At 42.5% G+C, this 27,084-nt stretch overlaps 1 protein-coding gene and 1 long non-coding RNA gene across 9 annotated transcripts in view; one reads left to right on the top strand and one right to left on the bottom strand.

The window, feature by feature from the left end:
• Positions 1–19,065: 19,065 nt before the first annotated feature.
• The window catches only part of LOC309513905 (histone deacetylase 4-like), an 80,860-nt gene continuing 72,841 nt past the window's right edge, over positions 19,066–27,084 (bottom strand). Inside the window, exons 15-28 of one of the 8 annotated variants that reach the window (XM_082189998.1) lie at positions 25,988–26,121; positions 24,944–25,046; positions 24,280–24,326; positions 24,083–24,190; positions 23,892–23,947; positions 23,713–23,800; positions 23,502–23,621; positions 23,308–23,405; positions 22,916–22,938; positions 22,632–22,727; positions 22,423–22,556; positions 22,228–22,312; positions 20,043–20,178; positions 19,066–19,963 (exon numbers count right to left, since the gene is read on the bottom strand). In XM_082189998.1, coding sequence (XP_082046124.1) covers positions 19,924–19,963; positions 20,043–20,178; positions 22,228–22,312; positions 22,423–22,556; positions 22,632–22,727; positions 22,916–22,938; positions 23,308–23,405; positions 23,502–23,621; positions 23,713–23,800; positions 23,892–23,947; positions 24,083–24,190; positions 24,280–24,326; positions 24,944–25,046; positions 25,988–26,121 — 1,268 coding nt within the window. In that variant the 3' untranslated portion in view covers positions 19,066–19,923. Of the gene's footprint in view, positions 19,964–20,042; positions 20,179–20,902; positions 21,132–21,207; positions 22,120–22,227; positions 22,313–22,422; positions 22,557–22,631; positions 22,751–22,802; positions 22,826–22,915; positions 22,939–23,307; positions 23,622–23,712; positions 23,801–23,891; positions 23,948–24,082; positions 24,191–24,279; positions 24,327–24,943; positions 25,047–25,987; positions 26,122–27,084 lie in introns of those variants that run through there. The other 7 variants (XM_082189999.1, XM_082189995.1, XM_082189996.1 and 4 more) reach the window with 7 other exon arrangements.
• LOC309513907 lies at positions 20,924–21,727 on the top strand. Its single transcript, XR_014211558.1, has 2 exons — positions 20,924–20,959; positions 21,106–21,727. It is a non-coding gene; the product is annotated as an uncharacterized lncRNA (long non-coding RNA).

Below are 27,084 nucleotides of genomic sequence, written 5' to 3'. Positions count from 1 at the left end.
TGATCCTGACTCACAGTTCAGTCTGCTATAGAGGCATAACAACACAATAAACACAAAGTACACAATCGCTTAAGCATCGCTCTGATTGGACCACTGAGTGACACAATTATCATAATCACGATTGCCACAAAAATATGAGCAAATAAATCTTATTTTGCATGATTATTTTAATGTTAAGAATAAACTTAACATTATGAAGAAAGGGAAGAAGAAAAAAAGGAAGATATCTTTTTATTTGTTAATATCATTTATATTTCTAGAAGAACATTTGAATATAATAATTGAATTATACTGCTGTTAATGAATTAAATGCTTGATGTTTCTCCCGTTTCATGCATAACCGTGTTTTTTTGCAGGTCTCACTGTGGCAGGTTTGAGTGTGTTTGAGTGAGGAATCATACAGGAGTGTGTGGGTGTTTGCTGGCATGAAGCCCGAGAGAGACTGAGAGGCGGCGACGAGATCCTGCTTTATTCATCCCAACAAACTCCTGACACACACAGACCAGTGGAAACGTCTTCAGGATTCATCAGTGTGGCGAGAACTAGATCCTTCGGCCGCGGGTGATTCTGTTTCCACTGCAGTTACAGGTCAGATGTATGGGTTTGACTCGAGCTTCTGTCACATGATGACCTTGATTAGCAGAAATCTGCAAACATTACTGCAGAAACCATGACAACCGAGAGTAGTGTAAATGATGAAGTGCAGCGTGGAAGGACGAATGTGTGTGTCGAGGTCCATGAGCGACAGTCAGTCATGAGCTTCAGTGTTCAGAGCTCCATCACTAACCCTTACAGAAAGCTTTAGTTGTGAATGTGAAGGTGCAGGTGAGGCACAAACGAGACCTGTTGAGTTCAGAAAGAGCACAGAAGAGTAACGCACAAGACGGCCTCACACTCCTGTAACACACAAGACGGCACACTCCTGTAACACAATATACCTCACACTCCTGTAACACACAAGACAACACACTCCTGTAACACTCAAGACAACACACTCCTGTAACACTCAAGACAACACACTCCTGTAACACACAAGACAAAACACTCCTGTAACACACAAGACGGCACACTCCTGTAACACACAATACCTCACACTCCTGTAACACACAAGACAACACACTCCTGTAACACTCAAGACAACACACTCCTGTAACACTCAAGACAACACACTCCTGTAACACACAAGACAACACACTCCTGTAACACACAAGACAACACACTCCTGTAACACACAATACCTCACACTCCTGTAACACACAAGACAACACACTCCTGTAACACACAAGAAAACACACTCCTGTAACACACAATACCTCACACTCCTGTAACACACAAAACAACACACTCCTGTAACACTCAAGACAACACACTCCTGTAACACTCAAGACAACACACTCCTGTAACACACAAGACAACACACTCCTGTAACACACAAGACAACACACTCCTGTAACACACTCCTGTAACACACAATACCTCACACTCCTGTAACACACAAGACAACACACTCCTGTAACACACAAGAAAACACACTCCTGTAACACACAATACCTCACACTCCTGTAACACACAAGACAACACACTCCTGTAACACACAAGAAAACACACTCCTGTAACACATAAGAAAACACACTCCTGTAACACACAATACCTCACACTCCTGTAACACACAAACCAACACACTCCTGTAACACACAATACCTCACACTCCTGTAACACACAAGACAACACACTCCTGTAACACACAATACCTCACACTCCTGTAACACAATACCTCACACTCCTGTAACACACAAGACAACACACTCCTGTAACACACAAGACAACACACTCCTGTAACACACAATACCTCACACTCCTGTAACACACAAGACAACACACTCCTGTAACACACAATACCTCACACTCCTGTAACACAATACCTCACACTCCTGTAACACAATACCTCACACTCCTGTAACACACAAGACAACACACTCCTGTAACACACAAGACAACACACTCCTGTAACACACAAGACAACACACTCCTGTAACACACAAGACAACACACTCCTGTAACACACAATACCTCACACTCCTGTAACACACAAGACAACACACTCCTGTAACACACAAGACAGTACACTCCTGTAACACACAAGACAACACACTCCTGTAACACACAAGACAGCACACTCCTGTAATGCAGAAGACAGCACACTCCTGTAACACACAAGACAGATCACTCCTGTAACACAAAATACCTCACACTCCTGTAACACACAAGACAGCACACTCTTGTAACACACAAGACAGCACACTCCTGTAACACACAAGACACTCTTGTTGCCTTTGGCTTGCTCAATTGGGGATATTTTGGGGATATTTAATCTAATTTTATAATAGAATCTAATCTAATCTAATTACAATAAATTCCTCTTGAAACAAACTTTGTTGTATTATTTTAATTTAATACTGTGAAGCTGCTTTGATACAATCTGTATTGTGAAAAGCGCTATACAAATAAACTTGACTTGACTTGACTTGACAAGACAACACACTCCTGTAACACACAAGACAGCACACTCCTGTAACACACAAGACAACACACTCCTGTAACACACGAGACAACACACTCCTGTAACACACAAGACCGCACACTCCTGTAACACACAAGACAACACACTCCTGTAACACACGAGACAGCACACTCCTGTAACACATAAGACAGCACACTCCTGTAACACACAAGACAACACACTCCTGTAACACACGAGACAGCACACTCCTGTAACACACAAGACAGCACACTCCTGTAACACACAAGACAACACACTCCTGTAACACACAAGACAACACACTCCTGTAACACACAAGACAGCACACTGAGTAATTACTGACAGAATTTTAATTTTTTGGGTGAACTATCCCTTTAAAACAACACACGGCTGAACGGCTGGTTTCTCTCCACCTTTGTTTTTATTGTGTGTTTATTCTGTTATAGAGAGGGAAGCGCAAAGCAGCACATATTAATATATTCATGTAAACTATTCTGTCCCTGATGCAAGTATGTTGCACCTCAACAGATAGTTAAACAGGATGAGGGTTGAAGAAAAAGTCGAAACCAAAGAAGTTCTTTTTCGGTGTTTTACTTTGAAATCTTCAGTCCCACAACGTACATTTTTGTGAAACTACAATACAAACAGAAAATGTACATTAAGTAATGAGTATGAATAAAAGTAAATTGTAAGAAAGATAACAATAATCTTCTTTGAAAATGTACAGCAAATGTTTTCTTAAATCCTATGAAATACTCTCTTTTTTTTAACATGGATGATATTAAATAAACAAACTTACAGACGATGGCCTCTTTGGCATGAAATAACAGAAGAATCTATCTTTTATCAGAGAGACATCTGCTTCTGCATCACTGCTGTGGTGAAGTGAAAACTAAGATGGCCACAACGACCTCTAACCTAAGTCACATGATTACATCTTAACCAATTAAATAAAACCAAAATTAAATGACTACTTAAATAGTCAGAACACTCCCCGTCTGGTATTTTAAAAATACCACTACTAACAATGCCACAGTTCTGTAGAACATTATTCATTCTGTTCTTCTGATGACAGAAGAAGAATCACTTGGGACACAGGTCTCAGATAAGTTTTACACTTCCCATCCTTGGTGACCTTGATTTCAATTTTCCTGACCTTTCCATCATCGCCTGGGAAGACCTTAGTGACAAGAGCCATCGGCCAGTCATTTCTCTTAACTTGAGCCTCCTTCATAAGTACAATATCTCCTTCCCTGATGTTAGGCTGGTTCGTGTGCCATTTGCGGCGACTTTGAAGATTGACTAGGTACTCACGTCGCCACCTTTCCCAGAAGGTGCTGGCAAGTTGTTGAACTTGCTTCCATTTCTGGCGGCAAAAATCCTTTTCAAAGTCCCCTGGAGGAGGAGACAAGACACCAACTTTCTGAGTCAAAAGAGTGGCTGGAGTCAACAGGGCGGGTGAATTTGGGTCACTTGAAATCGGTGCGAGAGGTCTTGCGTTCATAATTGCAGAAACTTCTGCCAAGAATGTCGCCAGCATTTCATGAGAGAGACGAGAGTGACTGTTTTGAAGCAGCATGGAGTCTAATATGCGACGTGCAACTCCGATAAGTCGCTCCCAAGCTCCTCCCATATGGGATGCATGAGGGGGATTAAAGATCCAACGACATCCTTCCTCATTCAAGTAGCTCCTAAAACTAGGCTCCTCTGCAAGCATTCCAAGCTCCTTACAAGCACCCTTGAAATTTGTGCCACAGTCTGATCTGATTTGTTTTGCTGGACCCCTTATGGCAAAGAAGCGTCGGAGGGCGTTGATAAAGGTGGATGCATCAAGAGAATCAATCAGCTCAAAGTGCACTGCTCGAATACTCAAACAGGTAAAAATGAGTACCCATCTTTTGCTGTTTGCCAAGCCACCCCGAGTGCGGCGAGAGGCGACCATCCAGGGCCCAAAGACGTCAAGGCCGACATAAGTGAAAGGTGGATCAGTGGCAAGTCGATCAGGAGGAAGATCTGCCATTTTCTGTTCAACAACTCTTCCTCTGAGTTTCTGACAGATGATGCATTTATGAATCACACTATGAATGCGTTTTCTCGCCCCGACGATCCAGAATCCTGCATTTCTGATCGCACCTTCTGTAAAAAGGCGACCTTGGTGTTTGACCCGTTCATGAAAGTGTCTAGTGATGAGAAGGGCTATGTGGCTTTTCCCAGGAATGATACAAGGATGCTTTTCTCCTTGTTCTATAGGAGCATGCTTGAGTCTGCCACCTACTCTCAGAAGCCCATCTCGGTCAATGAAGGGGTTCAGAGTTCTCAGTCCACTGCTTTTTGGGATTTCCTTTCCTTCAGAAAGACGAGCAAACTCAACACGGTAGCTCTCCTGTTGGATACATTGTAATATCACAAATTTTGCCTGTGAAAGTTCCTCTGGGAGTGCTTTGTCACAAAGATGCCATTTCTTACAGGTACTTGCCAACTCAGTTTCGAGTCTGAATGAATGAATGATGTGAATTAAGTTGGATATAGCTTGTAAGAGACATTTCCAGGTCGAAAAGCGCTCAAAGCGATGTGAGCCAAGTTTAACAGGAAAGTCGTGGAGTGTCAGATCTGTACGGTTAGAGTGTACTTCCACATCTGAATCAGGGTCAATTAGATTGTATGATGGATTGTCTTCAAGACACTCTGAATCAGGATGAGAAAGAAACGCAGGCCCAGAAAGCCATGTGGAATCTTTCAAGTCTGAGGCGGGCACTGAACGGGTTGCGTGATCAGCAGGGTTTCGACTTGTGGAAATGTAATGCCACTGTTCTGGCCTTGTAGATTTCCTAATCCGCTGGACTCTATTACTCACGTATACGTAAAACCGTCTGGTTTGGTTATGAATATACCCCAACACTACTTTACTGTCGGAATAGAATTCTACAGCGTTTGGAGTAATATCTATCTCATCTTGAATGAGTTCTGCCACTTCTACTGCCAGGACTGCTGCTCCAAGCTCTAATCGAGGTACGGTGTGAGCAGACAGTGGAGCAAGCTTAGCCTTGCCTAGCACAAACCCTACAGTACATGATCCATTGTCATTCATCACTCTCAGGTAGGCTACTGCTGCAATTGCCTTTGTGGAAGCATCTGAGAAAACGTGAATTTCTTTCCTTTGAGCTGAAGATAGCGAAACCTTTGAGTACACTCTGGGTATTTCAAATTGAGCTAGATCTTGCAAAGAGTTTTTCCAAGCCTCCCATTCAGCTTCCTTGACTGATGGTAGAGGGGCATCCCAGTCTTTGGTGTCTGCTGTCAGGTCACGAAGAAGGAACTTTCCTTGTATCGTAACAGGTGCTGCCAACCCAAGAGGGTCAAAAACGCTGTTGACAGTTGCTAAGACACCTCTACGTGTAAAAGGCTTCTCTTCTGCATCAACACGAAAAGTGAAATTATCTGTTTTAAGATTCCAGCTCAGACCAAGGCTCCTCTGAATAGGTGGAGTATCTTTTTCCAGATCGAGGTCCTTGAGATCTTTCACATGATCCTCCACAGGAAAGGCATTCATTACATCAGGACTGTTAGATGCTATTTTATGAAGCCTCAGGTTGGAATTTGCTAGCATCTCCTGAGTTCTTTTCAACAGATCAACTGCTTCCACAGCCGTGGGCACTGATTTCAGGCCATCGTCCACATAAAAATTACGCTCCACAAAGGCTCTTGCATCTTTCCCAAACTCAAGTTCTCCATGTTGAGCTGCACGATGAAGTCCATAGATTGCTACCGCGGGAGAGGGACTATTCCCAAAGACATGGACCTTCATCCTATACTCGGTGACATCTTTCGAGAGGTCATTGTCCTCAAACCACAAGAAGCGGAGAAAGTTGCGGTGATCTTCTCTCACCACAAAGCTATGGAACATCTGTTCAATGTCAGCAGTAAATGCAACTGCCTCTTTACGGAAACGCAGCAAAACACCCAGCAAGGTGTTATTCAGATCAGGTCCTGAGAGAAGCACTTGATTCAAAGAAAGACCTTTGTACTGTGCACTAGAGTCAAAAACAACTCTGATCTGTCCTGGCTTGCGAGGGTGATAGACACCAAATATAGGCAGGTACCACACTTCCTCATTTTTCGTCACAGGTGGAGCTAATTCTGCATGACCTGCATCGAAAATCCTTTGCATGAATGTGATGAAATGTTCCTGCATTTGAGGCTTCTTCCTTAGTGTCTGTTGGAGTGACAAGAGACGTTTCATACTCAGGTCCCTATTGTTGGGTAGCTGTTGGCGTGGAATATGGAAAGGAAGAGGTGCCACCCAGCTGTTAGCGCTGTCAATGAACATTTCCTTGTCCATCAGTTTCATGAATGCTCGATCTTCAATGGAAGGGGCTATTTTTTCGTCGTCTTGTGTCCGTTCGAAAATAGTGTTACCCAGCAAGTACTCAGGGCAAGTGGGTGGGTAAAAATGACAGCCATGTAAAGAGATGGGATGATTTCTACTGCTTAGCTTCTCTTTCACCTGTATCTGATTAGGACATGGCTCACATATGCTTGGACGTCCATTGAGAAGTATGTTTGTGCGGAACACGTCAACTGTGCTAGGTTTATGTGCTGACCCCAAGCAGACATTTCCCACTATCACCCAGCCAAAGTCGAGTTTTTGGGCGTACGGTGAATTGTTCAAACCATTGAGCTGTTTCCTCACTTTGTGGACTTGGATGATGTCTCTCCCTAAGAGAAGCAGTATCTTAGCACATGGATCTATCTCTGGTATTTCGTGAGCAATAGATTTCAAGTGAAGGAACTGGCGTGCAATGGTGGGAGATGGGATCTCAGAATGGTCGTCAGGCATTTAATTACACTCGATGAGTGTTGGGAGTGACACGTGTGTCTTTCCATCCATAGATACAGCTTGAAACCCAGTGGCTCTTCTTCCTGAAGTTTCTGTTAACCCAGCACAAGTTCGAAGAGTGTATGGATGCTCTGTTCCTTTTACTTTGAATAGATAAAAAAACTCAGGTCTAGCTAGAGATCTATTACTTTGCTCATCGAGCACTGCGTACATCTTCACCATAAATTCTGGATGATCTTCAGGATATACTCCTATCAGGCATATCTTAGAGCATGATTTGGGTATTGGACTGTCTCCACAAATCTCTGTGCATTGTGAAGTTACAGTAGGAGAAGGGCTTTTATCCTCCTCCCCGCCATGATCTGATGAAGGGTCTTTGTTGGCCCACGGTGGAGGACCAGGATGAAGTGCAGACACATGTCGGTCGCTCTCACATTCATTGCATTTGATTACTGCCTTGCAGTTCTTAGCCAAGTGAACCGTCGAAGCACAACACCTATAGCACACACCATTTTCTCTAAGCAGTGTTTGCCTTTCTTCTAGAGTCTTCGCTCTAAACCCACGGCAACGTCTCAGAGGATGAGGTTTGTTTTTATGTATAGGACACTGCTTTTCAACATCAATAGGTTCATTATCGAAACTTCTTGTGGAAAGAAATCCGGTTGACAATGTTACACCCATCTTGTGTGTAGACACAGCCATCCTTCTTTGCAATTGTCCTTTAACCAACGGTTCTGCTTTGATCTGGGTTGTACAGACTGCACTAAAGCTAAAGCTTGGATCGTTTCGAGCATGTGCTTCCTGACAGACAAAGTCAGTAAGAAAGGAGAATGGAGGGAAGGTAACGTTATACTTCCTTTTGTACTCAGAACCCTGATAAATCCATTTTTCTTGCAGGTGATAAGGCAGCTTCTCCACGATCGGATTGACTCCTCTGGAGGTGTCCAGATAAGAAAGTCCTGTCAAGTACCCTTCAGCTTTAGCAGACTGAATCTCGCGTAGCAGATCTCCGAGCTCTTGTAATTTCAGAGGATCTTGTTTATTGATTTTTGGAAATTTCTCAATTTTGTCAAAAAGTGCTTTCTCAACCACTTCCGGGGCTCCATACATCTCTTCTAGACGATCCCACGCCATTTTAAGCCCTGCGTCAGGATACCTTATATTCACTGACCTGATGCGTCTTACATATTCTGATGACCGACTGCCTAACCACTTAATCAGTAAATCCAACTGTTCACTGGAAGTGAGTTTGAGCCCACTGGTGGCATTTAAGAAAGAAGATTTCCAAGCCCAGTAGTTTTCTGGGTGATCGTCAAATTTTGTGAGCCCGGAACTAATGATCTCACGACGGGCAAGAAACCTTGCTAAATCACTCATTTCAACTTCTCCGTGGGAAGGTGACTGCATTGGAGCGCCAGAATTGTAAGTCTGTGCAAGGGGCCAGTAATTAACTGGACTGTACGTGGCAGACTGAGGCTTTTCAATCTTGATAGCGTAAGGCTTTGAGACTGAATTATTGACCCGTTCAACAAAATCAGGTGGCACACTCCTATGAGAGCTTTCCGTTAACTGCTTGTTTTCACTTCCATACAGGTTCATGAAATCAACAGGTGGAGTGGCTAAACTTATTTCCTCAGGAGGAACAACAATGGAGTTATTTGAGTGCTGCTCCACATAATCACTGGTGCGCTGCACAGGGTCTGCTGCAGGAGCAAAATCGGGCTATGTGAACGATAACTGCCTTCCTCCATGCTCTCTACAGCCTCCTCTAATATTCTTGCCTCGGCCATAGCGGCAGCAGCCTCCTTTTCATGTTCTAGTGCTGTAAGACTGCCTTCCATGCGAACTTTTTCTACTTTCATTTCAGTTTCTTTCTTGACATAATATGCACGTGTACGCTCTGCCTCAGCTCTAGCTCGTGCTTTGGCAGCAGCCATGCTAGCCGATGTCCTACTAGACCTTTTTGATGATGTTGTTGAACGTGTAACAACAGAACTAGTTTTCAGTATCTTCTCAGTCTCAGATTTTCTGTCACCCTCCATGACATATAATGCATAGATAGTACCTCAAAGTTCAAGACTGGATTGATGAAGAAAGAGATATGAGGAGATCATTCACTTGAGAGCAGACTCTGTAGCTTGAATGAAGAGATTCCGTCTTTCCTTTGGATTGAAGCTTCGTCTTTTCACTATTCTGTCCCTGATGCAAGTATGTTGCACCTCAACAGATAGTTAAACAGGATGAGGGTCGAAGAAAAAGCCGAAACCAAAGAAGTTCTTTTTCGGTGTTTTACTTTGAAATCTTCAGTCCCACAACGTACATTTTTGTGAAACTACAATACAAACAGAAAATGTACATTAAGTAATGAGTATGAAAAAAAGTAAATTGTAAGAAAGATAACAATAATCTTCTTTGAAAATGTACAGCAAATGTTTTCTTAAATCCTATGAAATACTCTCTTTTTTTTAACATGGATGATATTAAATAAACAAACTTACAGACGATGGCCTCTTTGGCATGAAATAACAGAAGAATCTATCTTTTATCAGAGAGACATCTGCTTCTGCATCACTGCTGTGGTGAAGTGAAAACTAAGATGGCCACAACGACCTCTAACCTAAGTCACATGATGCATCTTAACCAATTAAATAAAACCAAAATTAAATGACTACTTAAATAGTCCGAACATAAACGCTGCTCTCTTCAGTGGACAGTGTCGGATGTTCACTAACAGTATATCACTGTTCACGCATTTCAAACTTCTGTTTACCTCAAAGCGAAGGAGGAGAAAGATCTTTGCCGTGAGTTTATCTATGAACACTAGAATGGTGTTTCAACTCATTCCACAATTCCATCATTTCTAAAACAAGAATTTCCTTTTCAAATGTTCATTTCGCTCTCTCTTTCTCTCAATGTGCCCTCAGGCTTAAACAGAGATATGAATCAATAAACTCTCAGATATATGCTGACATCCCATGATAAATTGATTTGTTTATTTTTACTGGCAGTAGAATGACCTTCATGAAGGGTCAGCACTTGGCACCTTGGGGGATTGCTGTATTTTTTTGTTTCATATGTTAAACAAATGGAGGTTGAGAGTAGTTAGAAGAAGAACTTTTGCCAGGAACGGTGCTGTTGCCACGGCAACAAATGGAGCGCTTGGGTAGAGAGAGCTTGAAGAGTTCTTCACTAACCCATCCAGAACGTGTGTGTGTGTGTGTGCGTGTGTGTGTGTTGAGTGTGTGTGTTAGCTCTAGTTTGGTAGTTTGTAATGTTTCTTCAGTTCTGACCTCTCAACCTCCTTTCGGTGACATTAGAGGACATCTTCATTTGGAAAAAATTATTCATAGTTAAATTATTTTAAAATTCAAAAAAAGTGTGTAGTTGGTGTGTCTTCTTACAGATACATTTTGTGTATGTGAGTGCTAGTGTCTGTCGTGAATTAGCAGTGTAAATGAGTGTGTGTGAGTGCTAGTGTCTGTAATTAAATAGCAGTGTAAATGAGTGTGTGTGTGTGTGTGTGTGTGTGTGTGTGTGTGTGTGTGTGTGTGTGTGTGTGTGAGAGTGTCTGTCATTAATTAACAGCGTAAATGAGTGTGTGTGTGAGTGAGTGTTAGTGTCTGTCATTAAATAGCAGCGTAAATGAGTGTGTGTGGGTAATTGCGTGTTTGGGAGCTTGACCCGGCACTCAGGTTCACCTGTAATGCTCTGACACACACACATCTGACACACACATCTGGATTGTTTGTTTAGACTAATTGGATGGAGAATCATTCTCAGTTGAGCTGATCTGGAGAGAGTAATTTGATTGATTGTTCATCATTTGTTGTTCGTCGTTTAATCTCAGCGATGAGCTGGAAGCGTTTCGCTCTTTCTTGACCTTTTTGGAAACTTAAGCTGATAGTGATTTCTGAGGAAGATCTCGGTCTGTCAGTGCAGATTAAGAGTCATCATCGAGTGTTTTCACTGGCATTTCAGATGCAATAACTTCATAAACACAGGACAGATATGAAATATATGATGAATATATAAAGTGATTGTGAAAAGTTTCCACAGATTTCTTTAAGTGGAAGAGTTAGTGTTTGGTTCAGTCCTGTTATCTGCTCATTTGTGGCATTTCTTCTCCACTGAAAGCCTAACATTGACCTTAACCTTAACCCTAGACTAAAGACTGAATATGTCCTGGTGTGAGAGAGAGGATTCTGTCTATCATTGTGTTTTAATACCGCCTGAAAACCCTTTTATCACAGATATTCAACTCCAGTAACTACGACCTTGAAGAAACCCTCTAATAAAGCTTCAGTAGAGTGTGAATGTAAGGCTTTATCCTTCTGTCACTTCTCTTCGCTCTCTAACAAACATCCGTTCAGTAACTGGTTCATAATGAAGGCAAGGCTAAGATGTGTGTTATTGATTTTTTTATTAAAATATCTAAACTGCTAAATATCTGTAAATGCTTTAGTGAAGAATGCTGAGCTATAAAAAGTCAGCATCACTGTCTGTGCAGCAGTTTTATATTTTAATAACACTGAGTCTCACTCACTCTAACACACATTCTGTGACTGAAGGAAGTGTGTGCTGTTGCTAGGAGCTGCGCTAGTGCTCGTGTGTGTGTGTGTGTGTGTGTGTGTGTGTGTGTGTGTGTGTGTGTGTGTGTGTGTGTGTGTGCGTGCGCATGTGTGTCACGCTTCATTTTTACTTTCAGCATCCATTTTATTCATCTAATGCCATTGGCTGCAAATCAAGTGATCGGCTGTCGTATGATCAACACAGATCATATGGGCTGTAGTAGGCTACGTATAATATTCGTAGTAATAAAGTTCAGCAGATTATTTGCGCTAAATGAATGGTTAATGTCATGGTGCAATGAGCAGAAACTGCTCTTTGTAAATAATTGGAATCTGTTTTGGGAGCGTCCTAGGCTTTTCCGTGCTGATGGCTTACACCCAAGCAGATTCGGAGCGGATCTTCTGTCAGATAACATCTCCAAAATGTTAAATACCCTTTGACTAGTAACCAAAAGTCCAAATCATAGTCTCTGCTGCACCAATTCAACTGATATAAATACTAGTGTAGAACATTGCATAGAAACCGTGTCTATTCCTCGTTTAGTGAGATCAAATAATAAATCTAATGCAGGATCTAGGAAAAATCTAATTGTTATTAAAACAGAAAATGTTGCTATTAGTAAACAAAAACTATTTCTAAAGCTAGGTCTTCTAAACATTAGATCACTCACACCTAAGGCAGTTATTGTAAATGAAATAGTCACAGATAATAGCTTCGATGTACTTTGCCTTACTGAAACCTGGCTTAAACCAAATGATTATTTCGGTATTAATGAGTCTACTCCTCCTGGATACTGTTATAAGCATGAGCCCCGTCTGATTGGCCGTGGCGGAGGTGTTGCAACCATTTATAAAGATATTCTAAATGTTACTCAGAAAACGGGTTATAAGTTTATTTCATTTGAAGTACTTGTACTAAATGTTACGCTCTTAGATGTTAGAAAAACATCCCTATTATCTCTAGCCTTGGCTACCGTATATAGACCGCCAGGGCCTTACGCTGATTTCCTAAAAGAGTTTGCAGATTTTCTCTCAGACCTATTAGTCAATGTCGATAAAGCATTAATTGTTGGAGATTTTAACATACACGTAGATAATCCAAATGATGCGTTAGGAGCTGCGTTTACAGATTTATTAAATTCATTTGGGGTCAAGCAAAACGTCACCGGACCAACTCATCGTCTTAATCATACACTCGATTTAATTATATCACACGGAACCGATCCAACCGATATAGATATCATTCCACAAAGTGATGAAGTCACTGATCACTACATGGTAACTTGCATATTACGTACTGCTGTAATATGTCATGCGGCGTCGCGTTATCAACCAGGCAGAACAATCCTCCCATCCACCATAGATAATTTCTCAAATTGCTTATCTAATCTGTCTCAGCTGCTGCCTGAACCCAAACAAACAGATGAACTAGAAGAACTAACTAGCACTATGAGCACCATTCTCTCTAGAACATTGGATGTGGTTGCACCTATTAAATTAAAAAAGGTCAGAGAGAAAAATAAAGCACCATGGTATAACAATACTACGCATGTTTTAAAGAGAGAAACCCGTATTTTAGAGCGTAAATGGAAACAAACTAATTTAGAGGTCTTTAGAATCGCGTGGAAAGACAGTATGTCACGTTATAAAAAGGCCCTAAAAGCTGCCAGGGCTGAGCACCTCCGCAAACTAATAGAAAACAACCAAAACAATCCAAGGTTTCTATTTAACACCGTGGCTAGACTAACAAATAAACAGACGTCACCCGAACAAAATATCCCGTTACAGTTCAGTAGTAATGATTTCATGAACTTCTTCACTGAGAAAATAGAAAGCATCAGAACCACAATTATAAACGTTCAATCTTCAATCGCGCCTTACAATTCAGCTTCAATTATCACCCCGAAAGAACAATTACAGTGCTTTACAACTATAGAACAAAAAGAGTTAAATAAACTTATCACTTCATCTAAAACAACAACATGTTTATTAGATCCTATACCAACTAAACTACTGAAAGAAGTGTTATCTGTAGTGGAAGAGCCTCTCCTCAATATTATTAACTCGTCTTTATCTTTAGGTCATGTTCCAAGAACATTTAAACTGGCAGTTATAAAACCTCTCATTAAGAAACCACAATTAGATCATAATAATCTAGCAAATTATAGACCCATTTCAAATCTTCCATTTATGTCTAAAATATTAGAAAAAGTGGTGTCCGCTCAACTGGGCTCTTTCTTGCAACAAAATGATATCTATGAAAAGTTTCAGTCTGGATTCAGACCGCATCATAGCACTGAAACTGCGCTCGTTAAAATCACAAATGATTTACTTTTAGCTTCTGACCAAGGCTGTATCTCAATACTAGTTTTACTTGATCTTAGTGCTGCGTTCGATACTATAGATCACACAATACTCTTAGATCGACTACAAAATTATACTGGTGTTCAAGGACAAGCACTAAGCTGGTTCAAATCATACCTATCTGACCGCTACCATTTTGTCTATTTAAATGGAGAAAAATCGATCATAACTCCAGTAAACTATGGAGTGCCGCAGGGATCTGTATTAGGCCCTCTGTTATTTTCAATATATATGATGCCACTTGGAAATATTATAAGGAAACATGGAATTAGTTTCCATTGTTATGCTGATGACACTCAAATATATATTTCATCACGGCCGGATGAAAACGCTACATTTTCCAAATTGACAGAGTGTGTTAAAGATATAAAAGATTGGATGACGCGTAATTTTCTTTTATTAAATCCAGACAAGACAGAGGTAATACTTATCGGTTCAAAAAACCGCCCACAAAACCTCGCACAATACAACTTTAACATCATAGGATGTCCTGTTACTTTATCCTCTACAGTAAAAGACCTGGGTGTTATACTCGATTGCAACCTGTCTTTTGAAAATCATATTTCTTATGTTACAAAAACAGCCTTTTTCCACCTTAGAAACATTGCTAAGCTACGTAATATGCTATCAGTTTCTGATGCAGAAAAGTTAGTTCATGCATTCATGACCTCTAGACTGGATTACTGTAATGCTTTATTAGCTGGTTGTCCTGCATCCTCAATAAACAAGCTACAGTTAGTCCAAAATGCCGCCGCTAGAGTTCTTACGAGATCAAGAAAATATGATCATATAACACCGATTTTATCATCACTGCATTGGTTACCTATAAAGTTCCGTATTAATTACAAGGTATTGCTACTGACTTATAAAGCCCTAAACGGCTTAGCTCCAGTCTATTTAACGGATCTTCTATCGCCCTATAATCCATCGCGCTCTTTGAGATCACTAAATTCAAGGCTTTTGGTCATACCTAGGATATCCAGAACCACCAAAGGAGGGAGAGCATTTTCACATTTGGCTCCAAAACTCTGGAATAGTCTTCCTGATACTGTTCGTTGCTCAGACTCGCTCTCCCAGTTTAAAACTAGATTAAAGTCGCATCTCTTCAGCCAGGCATTCATATAATCCTACAGTTCAAACTACAATCCGGCCTCTATCCAATGCCAGAGGAGAACTGGCCCCCGACTGAGCCTGGGTTCTCCCAAGGTTTTTTTTTTCTCCATTAAGGCACCTGATGGAGTTTTAGGACACCATTAGGTCACTTGATGGAGTTTTTCGGTTCCTTGCCACTGTTGCCTTTGGCTTGCTCAGTTGGGGATATTTTGGGGATATTTAATTTAATTTTATCAATCAATAAATTCCTCTTGAAACAAACTTTGTTGTATTATTTTAATTAAATACTGTGAAGCTGCTTTGATGCAATCTGTATTGTGAAAAGCGCTATACAAATAAACTTGACTTGACTTAATATATGCATATTCTGTTATCCAAATCTAAATGCAGCGATTTTAAGCAGTCTGGCAATCATTCCAAATCACAGATGTCACAATTTCAAGCTACAAGATTTCATAAATTCATTCTAGAAAATCATTGAATCTGAGAGTTCATGCAGCGTCTTTTTTACATCAAGTTCATGGACTTTATTTTCAGATGGTTCAGACAAATTAGCATGTCCTCCAACATCATCCTGAAGACTTTCCATGTTGATTAGACATGAACATGACAATTCAGGAGAATCTGCTGTGTGTGTGTCTGTCATTTTTAGGCTTTTACAGCTGTTTGTTCAGGCACTGTAACCATTTACTGTCCCAATTTTGAAGTTATATAAAAACACACACTATTCTTCCTCCATTCTTAAAAAAGCAATATCTTAATTTCCATTTGGTAAAGTTTTGAATGCAGTTTTTATCCTTGTGTTTCACATGTTTCTGATCTTCTGCATTTGTTTTAAGCTGTAAAAACACACAATATGAAAACAGAGAGAGCACTCAACAAAAAAAAACTCAACAGAGAGAGCAGATGGACACCGTACAAATACAATGAATGATTTTTTAAATTGTGAATATATTGTAGTTGTGAATGGATTTCTATCATTATATCATGTGTCAGTCTGTGACGCTGTTCATGTTGTAAACACAGTCGGCACTTCCGGCTGACATCAAAATATCTTGATTTGTGTTCCGAAGATGAACGAAGATCTCACGGGTTTGGAACGACATGAGGGTGAGAAAATAATGACACAATTTTACATTTTTGTGTGTGAACAAATGCTTTTAAGAAACGGCTTGTAATAATAGTTGTTCGATCGTGAAGTTTTCTTTATCTGTCAAACCTTCAGTTTCATGGGTAAGAGATGTGAAATTATCAAATACATTCTTTTTTGTGGTCATGATAAAAATAGCTCTTCACAGTTGAAGATACCAGAGCTTGTGAATCAGACCATCAGAAATCGACTTTTAATTCTGTGAAATATAAGTTTCTTCTAAATGAGTCCCCTCGAGAAGAAAGCTTGGTCAATTTAATAAAAATGTGTTAAAGCAACACAATTAATCACATTAATAACATTGTCACAACTTCATAATGTTCAATCCACTTGAAATGGAAGTTAACAATACTTTGTGTTTTCCATCATCAGGAAACGGTGATTTTGCCCGTGAAACGAAACGTTAGTGTTTTCTGTGGCGGACGGAGTTTCTGCTGCTCATCGACTGATAAAACTGAGGAAAAGAGTCCCGTCACATCGAGGACAAGAACAGGGCCGGCATCACCTCACACTGAACACGTGTTGCTGCAGGTCAGTGACTATGATCATTTATTTATCATCTTCAACATCATTCAAAACTAACAAAGTTAAGGGAGTTTTTGCATGTAGTGAAAATACAATTAAACAAACCATGTGTATTACAGATCTTTGGCTTGAGATGCTGTTTTAAAAGATGGAAACAAATCAAAATGCTTTGAATTCATGTTTTTTTTTATTCCAATTACTGTCATGAACATAACTCTTAAATAAATGTTTAAATAAATCACTGACCATCAAGTGCGTTTCCCAGGTTAGTTCCATTGACTGAGCTGATTGTTATATACTTCTAAATCATCATAAAAAACAAGGTTTTGTATATTTGAGACCAGCATGAGCTGCTTACAAAATATAACATCCATGCACACAAAGGAAATGACAGTTCTTCAAATTCATATACTGTATTTAGATTTCCTTTCATATACAAATCTACTATGAGCAGAACGTAGAGCTACACAGTCTGTGATGATGCTTGTAAACCCATGAACCGGTCATAAAGTCTTCATGTAGCTCAAAGAACTTGGTACCAAAAGTAACGCATAGAACTAAAATCCACTAGAACAAATAACAATCGAGTGAAAAGTACAAATATTCTAAATAAAGAACAACTGTACAAAGCAGGAATGACAGGGATGGAATTAATTGCTAAAAAATTTAAAATAACCAGTAACTGAACTAAAAAAAACTAGTAAGATGAACTGACTCAATCCTTTTGGAGATTGAACTCTTGAGAGAGACAGAGTGAAGCTCTGGAAGGCAAATAAAATCAACATTTTACATGATAATATTGTACCAATCCCGCCTCATGCTCGGGGGTTTCCAACATTATCAGTGCAACTGATTTAACACACACTGGTCTTGTAATCTGTGTCGAACATCTCACTTTACGAGACTGTGGAAAAAGGTGCAACACAAGATGCAAACTCATGCTTTGGTCAGAAATTCTGTTCTCCAGTTTAGTAGCTTTTTCCTGTAATGCACATGCAGGTCAATAAACCAGTGAAACCCAACGCCTGGTTTCGGCTGCGTGACGTCGAGCCGCTGGTACAGCATCGACTCTGAAGCGTCTCTCACAGCAGCGCTAGTTCAGAAGACAGAGTCAGCGCTAGTTCAGAAGACAAGAGAGTCAGCGCTAGTTCAGAAGACAAGAGAGTCAGCGCTAGTTCAGAAGACAAGAGAGTCAGCGCTAGTACAGAAGACAAGAGAGTCAGCGCTAGTTCAGAAGACGAGAGAGTCAGCGCTAGTTCAGAAGACGAGAGAGTCAGCGCTAGTTCAGAAGAGAGTCAGCGCTAGTTCAGAAGACAAGTCAGCGCTAGTTCAGAAGACAAGTCAGCGCTAGTTCAGAAGACAAGAGAGTCAGCGCTATTTCAGAAGACAAGAGTGAAGTCAGTGCTAGTACAGAAGACAAGAGAGTCAGCGCTAGTTCAGAAGACAAGAGAGTCAGCGCTAGTTCAGAAGAGAGTCAGCGCTAGTTCAGAAGACAAGTCAGCGCTAGTTCAGAAGACAAGAGAGTCAGCGCTAGTACAGAAGACAAGAGAGTCAGCGCTAGTACAGAAGACAAGAGAGTCAGCGCTAGTTCAGAAGACAAGAGAGTCAGCGCTAGTACAGAAGACAAGAGAGTCAGCGCTAGTTCAGAAGACAAGGGTGAAGTCAGCGCTAGTACAGAAGACAAGAGAGTCAGCGCTAGTTCAGAAGACAAGAGAGTCAGCGCTAGTTCAGAAGACGAGAGAGTCAGCGCTAGTTCAGAAGAGAGTCAGCGCTAGTTCAGAAGACAAGAGTGAAGTCAGCGCTAGTACAGAAGACAAGAGAGTCAGCGCTAGTTCAGAAGACGAGAGAGTCAGCGCTAGTTCAGAAGACGAGAGAGTCAGCGCTAGTTCAGAAGAGAGTCAGTGCTAGTTCAGAAGACAAGTCAGCGCTAGTTCAGAAGACGAGAGAGTCAGCGCTAGTTCAGAAGAGAGTCAGTGCTAGTTCAGAAGACGAGAGAGTCAGCGCTAGTTCAGAAGACGAGAGAGTCAGCGCTAGTTCAGAAGAGAGTCAGTGCTAGTTCAGAAGACAAGTCAGCGCTAGTTCAGAAGACAAGAGAGTCAGCGCTAGTACAGAAGACAAGAGAGTCAGCGCTAGTACAGAAGACGAGAGTTAGCGCTAGTTCAGAAGACAAGAGAGTCAGCACTAGTACAGAAGACAAGAGAGTCAGCGCTAGTTCAGAAGACAAGAGAGTCAGCGCTAGTACAGAAGACAAGAGAGTCAGCGCTAGTTCAGAAGACAAGAGATTTGTCGCTAGACGACTGAAGCGTGAACCGCTGTCCAAGTAAACATGCTGAAAAGTGTTCTCTTCTCCAAACAGGCAAACCCGCTGGAACTGTGGGTAATGTGTTCGTGACTTCACTGGCTTAAGGCAAACTTCCTCAGAATTAATTCGTATCTCCACGCGGTCGCAAAGGCACTCGCTGCTCTCTGAGAAGCTTCAGTAAAATGGCGCAGACGAGTCACGCTGAAACGCTGTAGAGCTTGTGACGCTCGCTAGTGTCTCGCTCAACAACAGCGGGTTCCAGAGCCTGTGGTTCATTGGACCCTCGTTTTCCCTCCTCCTGTCGGAATGATCTGCTGGCTGATTCAAACGGCCCTCGACATCTGTGACATCTCAAGCCAATAAGACAGAAATCTCCAAAAACAAACATTCTCAAGTGACGAGCTTGAAGGCGTTGCATTGGGGCCGCAGTGCTAGCGGGCTACAGCGCTAACAGGGTGAGTTAGCCATTGTGCCCTGACTCTCTCAGCAAGAGACCCAGAAGAGCTCGAGGTCAAACTCTCGTCTCTACATCGGCAGCTCCTCTTCCATGGGCTCGTCCTCCGCTCTGAGCAGAAACACAACAGATGATGGTGTGAGAGGAAGATGAGATGAGATGAAGAGTAAAGGAGGGGAAACACTTGTACCTTTTCTCCATGACCGCCACAGATAGAGAAGCCATCGCTGTCACCGTCTCGTTCTCTTCAGAGTCGCCTCTCTGAGCCTCTAGCAGAGACAGACCGACTCCTGACGCCGAGCGCTGGACACACCTCCAGTACTGCCCTACACACACACACACACACACACACACACACACACATCCATCAACCGTACGGGTCGTTCCAGCGTCAGTTCAGCTCTACTGACCGCAGGTGTGGCGTCAGCGATGGTTAAAAGGGATCCATCATTCATTTAGCGATGCGTTCGTGTAAGAAAAATATTCGTATTTAAAACTTTATCGACTAAAATAACTCTTCCGACAGACGGCCGTACGCAAGTCGACTTACGCCGCAAGAGTAGCGCCTGACGATGTCTGACATAGATGTAGGAGTAGCGTAAGCTTTGAGCCTCTCGCGGTTCACACACACAGCGCTGGGCAACAAACTCAAGCTCCTCCTATATTTCTCTTTAAAAATTCTCGTTTTAGACTCTAATTTGTGACTGGTGTTTTGTTTTGCTCGATCCTCTGCGTCCGCGTTCGTCATGCGTCGGGTCAAGTGTTACTCTTTCACAGTAAATCGATGCGTACATTCGTCTGTCGGAAGCTAGTTATTTTAGTTGATAAAGTTTTAAATATGGATATTTTTCTTGAACGAACGCATTGCTTCACTTCAGAAGGCCTTTATTAACCCCCACAGAGGGGTTAATCATGGATAGATGCACTTTTATGATGGATAATTCACTTTTATCATGGATAGATGCACTTTTATCATGGATAGATGCACTTTTATGATGGATAGATGCACTTTTATGATGGATAGTTGCACTTTTATCATGGATAGATGCACTTTTATCATGGATAGATGCACTTTTATGATGGATAGATGCACTTTTATGATGGATAGTTGCACTTTTATCATGGATAGATGCACTTTTATGATGGATAGTTGCACTTTTATCATGGATAGATGCACTTTTATGATGGATAATTCACTTTTATGATGGATAGATGCACTTTTATGATGATTGATGCACTTTTATGATGGATAGATGCACTTTTATGATGGATAGATGCACTTTTATGATGGATAATTCACTTTTATCATGGATAGATGCACTTTTATGATGGATAGATGCACTTTTATGATGGATAGATGCACTTTTATCATGGATAGATGCACTTTTATGATGGATAGATGCACTTTTATCATGGATAGATGCACTTTTATCATGGATAGATGTACTTTTATGATGGAGGGATGCACTTTTATGATGGATAATTCACTTTTATGATGGATAGTCGCACTTTTATGATGAATAATTCACTTTTATGATGGATAATTCACTTTTATGATGAATAATTCACTTTTATCATGGATAGATGCACTTTTATGATGGATAGATGGATGGATGCACTTTATGGACTTATAATATAATATACATAATATACAATACATATTATAATATACAGCCATTCACTGCCATTATAAAGCTTGGAAGAGCCAGGACATTTTTTTATATAACTCTGATTGTGTTCGTCTGAAAGAAGAATGTTATGAACACCTAGGATGACTTGACGGCGAGTAAATCATGGGCTAATTTTCATTTTTGGGTGAACTATCCCTTTAAAACACTTTCAGCTCGTCCCACAGTTTGTAGAAAGAAGCAAAAATCCCCTACAGCCAATAATTCTTCCAGTCCAAGTCTATGGAGAGAGGAATATTCTGGAGGCGTTACAAGCTCATCATTGTGTCAAAGCGCTTGTATATGATCGTTAGCATTAATGTCACTGTCATTTGAGCTGTTCGAACACAATGACACATTAACTGTCATTGATCCGGTGTTTTTCTCAACATAACCTTTGTATGATTCGTCACAAGAACGACTGTTTAACAAGTTAAGTTTTAGCTTTGCTCTGTTCCTGTAGCTCTAACGGTTCAGCATGGGTTCGATTCCCAGGGTTCTGATAACGTGCATCTCGCCCTGGATAAAGGTGTCTATATAGGATATAAAAGTGATGCAGTCAAGAGGTCAGTCTTCTGTCTTCTACCCTGTAGACTTCTACTGTAAGTACATTAATGTGCAGATGATATACGACACAGAGATGAAGATGATTCATGAATCAGACATTAGACCGAAGTAAATGATTATTTGTGAAGACTTGAGACTCACTGTGAGTTTCCAGGACTTTCTCTATGGATCTGACGGCGTTCTCATTGGGTCTCTGCTTCAGGACGTCTGCAGGAAACGGCTCTAGCTGTTCAACACAAACACGTGATCAGATCACAAACACAAATCTGCCTTTAACAAGAATCTTCCTCATGCAAATGAAAGCTTACAATGCAAAGGATGATGGGTAATCAGTACCTCTATTCCCAGGAGCGCTGAGACGCAGGCCTCTGACGCGTCACATATGGCCCTGAGGTCGTGACCCCCCTCCAGCGCCAGGACCACGCGACCCCCGGCCAATCCCATCAGCTGCTGGGTCAAGTGACCTAAACCTGGAGCAAAGCGATGTTGGCTTTTACTGAAGTGCCCAGAAGATGAATATAGCAGTAAGGGTTAGCGGCGCTTACATCTGGAGGAGAGTGTGTATCCTCCCAGCGGCGGCGGGTGACCCTCCACTGCATCAAACCCTGCAGACACCAGCACCAGATCCGGAGCGAACTCACCTGCGATCGGCATCACCACCGTCCTGACACACACACACACACACACACACACACTCATGAGCAGAGCAAACTCACCCGCGATCGGCATCACCACCGTCCTGACACACACACACACACACACACACACACACACACACACACACACACACACACACACACACACTCTCTCATGAGCAGAGCAAACTCACCCGCGATCGGCATCACCACCGTCCTGACACACACACACACACACACTCCCTCTCATGAGCAGAGCAAACTCACCCGCGATCGGCATTACCACCGTCCAGACACACACACACACACACACACACACACACTCTCATGAGCAGATCAAACTGACACGGGATCGGCATCCGATCACTACTCACTAGTGTGCATCCGTGTATGTGTGTGAGAGAGTGTGTGCGTGTGAGTTCTCATGTACTTGTACTGTGTGTATCCTGAACTCTTAACCCATCAGTCAAACTCAGACACATCTGATCCATGATGAACTGATGTGATGAAAAGTGTGTCAGTTCATCATGGATCAGATGTTTCTGAATGATGTGATGAAGAGTGTGTGTGATGAAGACTCTGGTACCTGAATGCAGTGAGATATTCAGCGTCTCCCATCGGTGGCTCCAGGCCTCCAGTAAACGCCACGTTCACATTGAAACCGACTCCTGCTCCACTTCCCACCTGTAGAGGGCAGAGTGAGAAATACACGAGAGAAAACCCTTCCCACAAGCCACTGGCTCGTATAATCACACACACACACACACACACAGTCTGTACCTCTTCGGGAGCGCCGCTGCCCGGGAAGAAGTTCCCGTCGTCGTAGCGATGCAGCGAGATGTAGAGAACACTGGGGTCGTCGTAGAACGCTTGCTGAGTCCCGTTGCCATGGTGAACGTCCTGATGGAGTTTAACAAGAAACATTCAATTTTAAACAGAGAGAAAAGAAAATATTATCTTAGTGCCAGGTAATTTTTCAAAATGAACTCACCCAATCAACTATCAGAATTTTGCTGACATTGAGTCTTTGCTGTAGGAGTTTCGCTGCTATGGCAACAGAGTTAAAGTAACAAAAGCCCCTGTGATTGGACGAGAGAACCAGCGTTATTGACATGAAGGAAGGAAGACAGAAAGAGACACACACAGACAAACACATACACAGAGTCTCACATTGGTGTGCTTTCCTCTGCATGATGCCCTGGAGGCCGGACCACCGCAAACCCGTTCTGCAGAGAGGGAGAAACACTCTTCGTAAAACACATAACGCACACACACACATACAGAAGAGAGAGGGAAAGACAGTGGCAGACCTTCAGCTCTCCTGAGGCCACACACACACACACACACACATACACACACACCTTCAGCTCTCCTGATGCCACTTTAAATACGAGTTCGATCACAGAACCGGCAGCCAGACGCGCTGCGCTCGATGAGTGAACTTCATTCCACACGGTGTCACTATCCACCTTCACACACCAGAAACACACAGAAACCCTCTTTAGTGCTGCTCAAATGAAGAGATTCTGGAGACAGAGCTGGTTTAATTCCTACTCACCCCGATCCCTCCACACGGCAACCGGACAAACATGGACATGAGCGAACCTGAGACAGGAGAGACGCATCAGTGACAGATCTCAGACGCTTCGACTCTACAGATTTCAGACGCTTCGACTCTACAGATCTCAGACGCTTCGATTCTACAGATCTCAGACGCTTCGACTCTACAGATCTCAGACGCTTCGACTCTACAGATCTCAGACGCTTCGACTCTACAGATCTCAGACGCTTGGATTCTACAGATCTCAGACGCTTGGATTCTACAGATCTCAGACGCTACGACTCTACAGATCTCAAGACGCTTCGACTCTACAGATCTCAGACGCTTCGACTCTACATATCTCAGACGCTTGGATTCTACAGATCTCAGACGCTTCGACTCTACAGATCTCAGACGCTTCGACTCTACAGATCTCAGACGCTTCGATTCTACAGATTTCAGACGCTTCGATTCTACAGATTTCAGACGCTTCGACTCTACAGATCTCAGACGCTTCGACTCTACAGATCTCAGACGCTTCGACTCTACAGATCTCAGACGCTTCGACTCTCAGATCTCAAACGCTTCGACTCTACAGATCTCAGACGCTTCGACTCTACAGATCTCAGACGCTTCGACTCTCAGATCTCAGTCTGTCGAGAACAGGAGGGAAAGGTCTTACTGTCCAGTTTCTGCCGGAGTGGATTGATCCCATACAGCATGACATGAGCTTCACTGTGAACCGTCTGCAGTTCCTCTAATGTGGCTTTTCTTCCACGGATACACTGGAAATAAAGGACAGAGAGATTCAGTAGAGCACGAGAGCGCCACCTGCTGACGGTCATTAGAAGTGCACTGCAGCTCAGGGAAAATTATCCAACATGGTCAATAACACATTAAAACATTGTTCGAGTCAAACTGTAACAATGTCATAACCAGACGTGATGCAACAAACCAGATAAAAGGCATCTTTTCCTGGTTAATCAGAGTTATGGTAGTGTAAGAACGATAATCTGAAACTTGTGTTGATCATTTTGTTTGATGTAGGGTTATGTTGAGACTCTGCTCATGTATGAAGCTGCTCTCCTGTTTATCAGAAACAGACTTCGATCACAGAGACAACAATATATAAAGGTTTTTTTAAGAAAAATGACGGCCATCCAAAAATATTATTTGGCCAGTAAATTTTGTGACCAAAGATGAGCACTGTCCCCGACCGACGGCGTGCAGTGTAAAACATGACTGTTGTTAGTGACGCAGGTGGAGTCATGTGACGCAGGTAGAGTCGCTAGGCTTGTTCGACTTGAACTGGCGCTGCACAAAGCGATGGGTGAACGACATCAAAATTCCGCGATAGCGAATAGAGAGCAGACGGCTCCTTATGCTTTTGAATTGCTCTCGCGGTACTTTGATGTCATAAACCGATCGGTCTGTGCAGCGCCAGTTCAAGTCGAACAAGCCTACAGGTGGAGTCATGTGATGGAGTGTGACGCAGGTGGAGTCATGTGACGGAGTGTGACGCAGATGAGGTCATGTGACGCAGGTGGAGTCATGTGACGCAGGTGGAATCATGTGACGCAGGTGAGGTCATGTGACAGAGTGACGCAGGTGGAATCATGTGACACAGGTGGAGTCATGTGACGCAGGTGAGGTCATGTGACAGAGTGACGCAGGTGGAATCATGTGACGCGGGTGGAGTCATGTGACGAGTGTGTCGCAGTCGCACCTCACACTGGTTGCGCAGACCTGTCTCCTGCAGCCGAGACCAGATGCTCTGGATGCGTCCGGCGTGTTCGGGGTGTGTGTTGGTGTTTCCACACATGCACTGGTGCTTCTGCATGAGAGAGTCGTACACCAGACCTGAGGAAACACACACATGCAGAAACTTTAATTCAGAAGTTCAGCGATCTGAGTTCTGTTGTAAATCCAGAGAGAGAGTCACCTGTGGTGAAGCGAGAGAGACACACCTGTGCTGAAACGTGAGAGAGAGAGAGAAAGACACACCTGTGCTGAAACGTGAGAGAGAGAGAGAGTCACCTGTGGTGAAGCGAAAGAGAGAGAGAGAGTGACCTGTGGTAGAGAGAGAGAGAGAGAGTGACAGTGTCACCTGTGGTGAAGCAAGAGAGAGAAAGAGCGAGAGAGAGTCACCTGTGAGAGAGAGAGAGAGAGAGAGGGTCACCTGTGGTGAAGCGTGAGAGAGAGAGAGATGGAGGGTCACCTGTGGTGAAGCGTGAGAGAGAGAGATGGAGGGTCACCTGTGGTGAAGCGTGAGAGAGAGAGAGAGAGTGTCAAGTCAAGTATATTTGTATAGCGCTTTTCACAATACAGATTGTATCAAAGCAGCTTCACAGTATTAAATTAAAATATTACAACAAGGTTTGTTTCTAGTGGAATTTATTGATTGATAAAATTAAATTCAATATCCCCAAAATATCCCCAACTGAGCAAGCCAAAGGCAACAGTGTCACCTGTGGTGAAGTGTGTGAGAGAGAGAGAGAGAGAGAGAGAGAGAGAGAGAGAGAGAGAGTGTCACCTGTGGTGAAGTGTGTGTGTGTGAGAGAGAGAGAGAGAGAGAGAGAGAGAGTGAGTGAGTGTGTCACCTGTGGTGAAGCGAGAGAGAGAGAGAGAGTGAGAGTGTCACCTGTGGTGAAGCAAGAGAGAGAGAGAGTCACCTGTGGGAGAGAGAGAGAGAGAGAGAGAGAGTCACCTGTGGTGAAGCGTGAGAGAGAGTCACCTGTGGTGAAGTGTGAGAGAGAGAGAGAGAGAGTCACCTGTGGTAAAATGTGAGAGAGAGAGAGAGAGAGAGAGAGAGTCACCTGTGGT

Source organism: Leuciscus leuciscus (genome assembly GCF_965113295.1).
Source record: "Leuciscus leuciscus genome assembly, chromosome: 14".
NCBI lineage: Eukaryota > Metazoa > Chordata > Actinopteri > Cypriniformes > Leuciscidae > Leuciscus > Leuciscus leuciscus.
The sequence above is the reverse complement of the archived record's forward strand: the minus strand, read 5'-3'. Positions and strand labels throughout refer to the sequence as shown.